General features: G+C 66.7%; 1 protein-coding gene across 1 annotated transcript; it reads right to left on the bottom strand.

Moving 5' to 3' along the window:
- On the bottom strand, positions 1-3,953 carry ARTN (artemin). Its single transcript, XM_054384216.1, has 4 exons — positions 3,908-3,953; positions 1,115-1,185; positions 803-977; positions 1-437 (listed from the first exon to the last, which is right to left on the bottom strand). The coding sequence occupies exons 1-4, from the start codon at positions 3,951-3,953 to the stop codon at positions 1-3; spliced, it is 729 nt and encodes a 242-aa protein (XP_054240191.1).
- Positions 3,954-6,010: the final 2,057 nt, after the last annotated feature.

Here is a 6,010-nt window from a genome sequence, read left to right as displayed (position 1 = left end):
TCAGCCAATGCAGCTGCATTCAGCTGCCGAAAGCTTCTCCACTGTCTGCCATGTGTTCTGCACATCCATGAAGGAGACGGCCTCATAGCGGGTGGGCCGGCAGCAGGGGTGGCTGAGGACCCTCTCCTGTGGACCTGGGGTGATGAGCTGCTGCCGCAGCAGGCTGCCCAACGTCAAGTCATAGTTGCTGCGTGTCCGGTGGCAGGATCCACTGCAGTACTTGAAAAGCACGATCTCGTCCGAGTTGAAGCCCAGGCCTAGGTCACGCACCTTCACCATCAGGTTGCGGATGTGGCAGTTGCGCCCACGGGCCCCTCGTGAGGGTTTCCGTGTCCCCTTCTTGGCTTTGCCAGTACCTGGTGATGAGCGCTCAGCACGTAGCAGTACGTTCTCAGCCAGCTCAACAGCACCCGGGCCACCTGTTGTCATGTTGTCCCCTGCACACAAAAAGGGACAGCAATGTCACATCCCAGCCCACACCCACTGCCCTCCTGTGGCCTGCCAAGTCTGCCTGTCCCCTGCAATGACCTACAGACCCACCCACACCTGATCACCTACCATGGCACTGGCTAGGCACCTGGCGGGGGGTAGGTAGGAACCTGGTCAAGCATCTTCTCATCCCCAGAACTCTGCCAACATCCTCAGTGTGAAGCATGAGGTCCCATGTGTTCAGCTCCCCCAGCTCAGCCCTGATACGCAGCATCCCCACACAGGCTGGGGTTCCCCGAGTGGCTCCCAACCTACCCATGCCCCACACTTGGAGCTACTATGCTCATGCAGGCACTCCTGCCCCAACACCTACCATACAGCTGGCTCCAGGCAGTGGGAAGAGGTACCTCTGTGCCACCCTCCACAGCAGTACTCTGCGATGTTGGGGCTGCATCCAGTGTCTCACTGCAGTGTGGCATTCGTGGGGTGCCTGCAGCCAGCCCAGCCAGCAGCGAGAGGATGGTGAGGAACCCCCACAGAGTCCCTTCCTGCAAAAAAACACAGCACAGTGAGGTGAGCCTCAACCAGGACATGCATGAGGGACAAAGCTCCATGAGCTGGGGATGGGGACAGAGATACGTGGTCCCAGCCAGGTCCCAGCCTGGCCAGCCAGGCCTGGGCTCACCTTGGGCTGCAGGTATGTGGTGGGTCCTGCAGGTCTCGGCTCTGATGGCCACGCTCGCTGCTCCATGCTGGCTGCAAATGCAGAAGTGGTAGTCAGCACCCACGCAGAATGGGATGGTGGGCATTGAGGTGGCCAGATGGGAGCTGGCACTGCCTCTCCCCTGTCCCTGCCAAGCATGCCATTCACTCCTTCATCGCCTAGCTCCCCACAACTCCTCCTGCACACCATGCATGACCCCCACAGCCCCTTCCTGCACAGCCAGACACCCTCACCTCCCCACACACTCCTTTCAAGTGATTTGGTAGCTCCACCTCTCCTCAGAGGAATACAGACACCTCCTCACATAAGTGGCCCAAGATGCCAGGCTGGCCCATGAGGCAACAGCTGGGACTGGGAGCGCCACAGTGGGGGGGCCTTTCCCATGGCCCTTCCCTGGGAATGTTTTTCTTGCTTGCAGAGGGAGCCTGACCTTGGAAACTTCAAATCCATTAGCACAGAGTTCTTGGGTCCAGCCACCCCTGGGCCCTGCGCTAGCTTCTCTGCCCACTGCCTGTGCTGAGCTGGTACATGGAGCCCCCAGAGCAGCTCAGGTGAGTGGGGCTGTGAAGGGCAGGATGGACAGACAAGTCCCATGGGGACGTGGCAGGGCACACTGATGTCACTCTGATGTCATTCATTCCAGTACCACAGTCCAGTGTCCACTGTTGTGGAGCAGTGAGCAGGGGCTCAGGGGAGCAATGTCTCCTGTACCCGCATCTTCCAGTCTGCCACCTCCATCCCCAGCTCCCTCTGGGTGCAGGGAGGCCCCGGTGCCCGAGACCAAGGTTATTCAGAGGTGGGTCCCCTTCTTGACCCATCTGCTGCATCTCCTGTCTCTCAGGATGGGCTTGTCCCCTTGGAGCTCAGTGGCATCCTGCAGCAGTAGGTTCCCCCATTCTCTCCATGCCTTTGCCTCAGCGTGTCCTAGGTGCTTCCACAGCAAAACTGGGACAGGACATGCCGAGGAGAGTACTCCTGGACAAAAAATGGACACGCCTGAGCACTGCTAGGACAGAGACAAATCAGGCTCCCTCAGTATCTCAGGGGATGGTCCCCAGGTCCCGATTGCCGCACCTGATGCCGCCGCCTCCTCCGGGGGCCGCGCATCAGGCAGGATGCGTCCCCGGTGCAGGCAGGGCTGGCACTGGGCCCCCGGCCCCGCCAGCCGCCGCAGCCTGGCCAAGCACGGCCCACGCAGCACGTCGCTCCCGTGGCGGCCCTTGGTCCCGCGCCAGCCGCTGACGCCAGGTCATGGTTTTCCCAGGCCAGCACCCCCGGAGGGGCCAAGCGAAGGTTCCCGTGCCCCGCTGGAGGGAACGGCTCCCTTAACTCCCGCCCGATCCCCACTTCAGTGGCCGATTGCCCCTCTGCGGCCCCTCGGCCACAGCATCCTGGCGGGACGGGGCCGGACAAGATGAGACAGGACACGATGAACAGCCGGTGCAATTCCGCCTTCTCCCATCCGGCGGCAGCACGGCCCCGGGTTCTGCGGCGGGCGTGTTGCCGGCGGGACGCCGGGCGAGGGCAGCCTCCCTTCGCTCCCGCGAGCCTCGGACCCGGGGCTATGGACGTGTCCCGCCAGCGTTTCCGCCGACACGGAGCCCCGTCTCTGCTTTCCCCCATCTCGGGAAGGGGTGAGCCAAGCTCCTGGGCACTTCACGGGGATGCACCCCCAGCGCAGCCCCCCTGCTTCAGCATAGCTTGGCGGGGTATATGGCTGGGGTTTCCCCCTATCACGGCTGCAAGAGCCCAGCTGGCACAGGAGTCCTTCCCGGAGTCAGGATCAGGTCCACCCATGCGAGGACCTGCCCTCGCCCTCGCTACATGTGTCCTCTGCTCGGGGGCTGAGCAGTAAGTAGCGCTCTGGGGAAGTCCCGATGCGAGTCACCTCACGCCCCTTTGTAGAGTCCCCCCTGCCGGCGCTACGCACAGAGCGCTGGGCAGTGCGTGCCCCAAGAGCTGCACCAGGCCCAGGACAGGTGGGAGCCTCTCGCGAAGACCATCCACGCGAGGCTAACGATGCCCTAGCCGCGGGGTGAGTGACTCAGTTCATGGAGTAGCCACTTTAGGAAAGGTCCTAGCACCGCTGGAGGATGCCTACAGACCCCCACGGGCACCTGCCCAGCATCCCACCGCGCTACCCCCATAGCAGGAAGAGTGACGAGGGGAGTCAGAAATAAACCCCACGTGTGAAGCGGAGCTGGCACTCGCCCCGCAAAGCCGTGGGACGCCGGAGAAGGACACATGGGGCACAAGGACGACACCAACCTCGGCCCCAGCCCGGGGAAAGCAAAGCCGGGGAGCACGGAGCAGAACCTGCCCGGACATCCTCTCCCCGGAGCTCTCTCGCGCCCACCACCCGAGCAGCAGGGGCACGGACCTGCCCGGCGTGCCCGACGCTCCCGACGGCCGGGGCGGGACCCCAGGGAAGAGGCGGGTGACACCGTACTCGTGCCCCCCAGGCAGCCGCAGCGGGGTCCCGCCTTTCCTAGTCCGGCCACGGCCCAGCCGCAGTCCCGAGCGCTTCCCGTCGCCGGGCCGGGCTTAGCACCCCGGGAGCCACCCAGTACGGACGTGCCCGGGGACGGCCGGAGCCTCCTCGTAGCTCCGCGTGTATTGCCATGAGGGCGGGCGACGAAGCGGGCTCCCCCACACCGTCGCACCCGCAGCCCCCGGTACGAGCCACCGCTGAGGCCTGGCGCCGCCGGCAGGCTGGGGCGGACGCTGCCGCCCGCCGCCCCAGCCCGCACTCACCGTGCCTGCGGCGGGGACCATCCCCCGAGCCGCCGCCGCCCCGCATCTCCTCCGCTCCCCGCCGCCCCCCGCCGCCCGCCGCCGCCGCGCCGGGGCGGGGCACGGGCGGGGGCCGGCACTGCCCCACCGGCACCAGCTCCAGCCGCTGCGCCCGGTGTCGTTCCCGGTGATGTTCCCGCTGCGACTCGGGGTGCAGGTCCGGGTCCCGGTGCGCCTCGGAGTGCGGTGCCGGCGGCGGCAGGCAGGCAAGCAGTGCGGAGCAGCAGCGGCTCCATCCCGCTCCCGCCGCTGCCGGTGTCAAATTCCAGCCGCCGTCACCTGACCGGCGGGGCGGGCACCAGCACCGGCACCAGGATCCCAACTGGCACCAGAATCCCAACCGGCACCAGGATCCCGACCGGCACCCTGAACTGCACCGCAGCGGCTTCGGGACTCCGACCTGCAAGGGCGCCGGTACAACCCCGGGAGCAGGATGGCACTGCAATCGCGCCAGCAGCAGAAGCCGCAGCCCGACTGGCATCAGCACTGAGTCCGCGCCGCGATCCACCAGCTTTCGCGGAGACTCGCATCTCGCCGAGAACGGCACCGGGACCCCCGGCGGCCCCTGACTACCACCTGCCCGCTGCCCGACCCTCGGGCCGACGAGCACCGCTCTACTCCGTCGGGTAGGCGGACGGGCAGACGGACACAAAGCCGGACGGGCGCCCCTTGAGCGGGACTTTCTGCCCCGACAGCCCGGTTACGACGCTGGCAGGACGGACACCCCCCGTGGAGGAATTGTGCCCTTCTCGGAGTGTTCAGGGAACAGAGTTCCACTGGGACCCCTTGCACGCAGCGTCCCACCCGCGCCCGTGGGGAGCTCCGGTTGGGTTGGGTTTGCGGGGGGCCGTGCTGCGGCGGAGCTGGCCGGCGTCTCACGCACCCCGAGGCTTCGCGGGCCACCGCTGTGCCTGGCGCTCACGTCCAGCCTCGCCGGAGGAGGAATCCGGCCTCCTTGCCCTACCTCCCAGCTCGCCCGAGCCCCGCGGCGAGGTCCACCCCGGCGGGGCCACTCGCTGACGGGGTCCTTACCTCCGCCGTCTCCCTGCCTCCCTCCGCCGGGGCCGTCGCAGGCCCCGGGGACATGGGGGCCGGCTGGCGAGCTGAGCCGAGCCCGTGCGAGTCCTTACGTCACCGCCCAGGGCCCTCCACGTCCATCCCGGGGCTCTCAAGTGCTCCTTGCAAACGTGCCAAATCCCACGGCCGCCTCTGCTCAGCCCCGCTTCACACGTGCTCCCCCGGCGGGAGCCGGCCGCCGGGGCACAGCCCAGCCCGGGAAAGCCCCCCGCGGCCAGACCTCATGGCCCGCCGGCCCCCCGAACCCTTCCCGTGGCTGGGTCCGGTGGCGTCGGGCCGGGCTGCGCGCCCCGGGCTACTGCTGCCGGCGGTGTCATCTGCCCCGGCGATGCTCCGCCGCCTCGCCGCAACCTCTCCGGGCTTATATAACTCCCTGGCTGGAGCAGGGCCAGCGTCTCCATCGCCGGTCGTGCCGCGGCTGCACGCCGGCCCCGGGTCTCTCGTGGGGTCTGCCTCGACGCTCGGGGCCCCCCACGTGGCATTAACTGCTTCTTTGCCACACGGCAGAGCAGGTCCCACGCTCCTGCCGTGGGGCCGGCGGCCGCCGTGTGCAAGCCCTGTCAGAGCCGGACGCCTCGCCTTCTCTCATCTCCACGGATTATCCTGCGCGGGGATGACAACTCCCGCGGTCCTCCTACGGCATCACCTGCCGGGGCTAAGCTCTCTCTGCCACCTCTAGCAAGGAAGGTGGAGGTGGCACGCAGTCTGGAGCTGCTGCCCCTGACCTGGCATGGTACCGTCTGACCTTGTTTCCCCCCGGCTCCTGACACAGGCAGCTTGGCTAAGCCTGTGCCTGTGGGTGGCTTCATGCCTGCTTGTGGGACTATGTGGGAGGGTGAGCTCAGCTGTGGGGCTGTGCTGTCCCATGGCTGTGGCCTGAGGCTGCTCCCTTCTGTGATACCCTCATGAGAGCTGGCAAAGGTGATGCCCTGAATGCCTTGGCCCAGCAGAGTTTTGGACGCCCTGGAATATTCCTGGAATGGGATT

This window comes from Indicator indicator, chromosome 10 (genome assembly GCF_027791375.1).
Source record: "Indicator indicator isolate 239-I01 chromosome 10, UM_Iind_1.1, whole genome shotgun sequence".
Taxonomy (NCBI): domain Eukaryota; kingdom Metazoa; phylum Chordata; class Aves; order Piciformes; family Indicatoridae; genus Indicator; species Indicator indicator.
This window is presented reverse-complemented; position numbering and strand designations above follow the sequence as displayed.

Bases quoted from the DNA above. Each gene is read 5' to 3' on its own strand.
- ARTN (XM_054384216.1), bottom strand. From the start codon at position 3,953: ATGCGGGGCGGCGGCGGCTCGGGGGATGGTCCCCGCCGCAGGCACG. The intron at 1,186-3,907 runs GTGAGTGCGGGC...CTGCATTTGCAG, and splicing joins TGGTCCCCGCCGCAGGCACG to CCAGCATGGAGCAGCGAGCG. The intron at 978-1,114 runs GTGAGCCCAGGC...GTTTTTTTGCAG, and splicing joins CCACATACCTGCAGCCCAAG to GAAGGGACTCTGTGGGGGTT.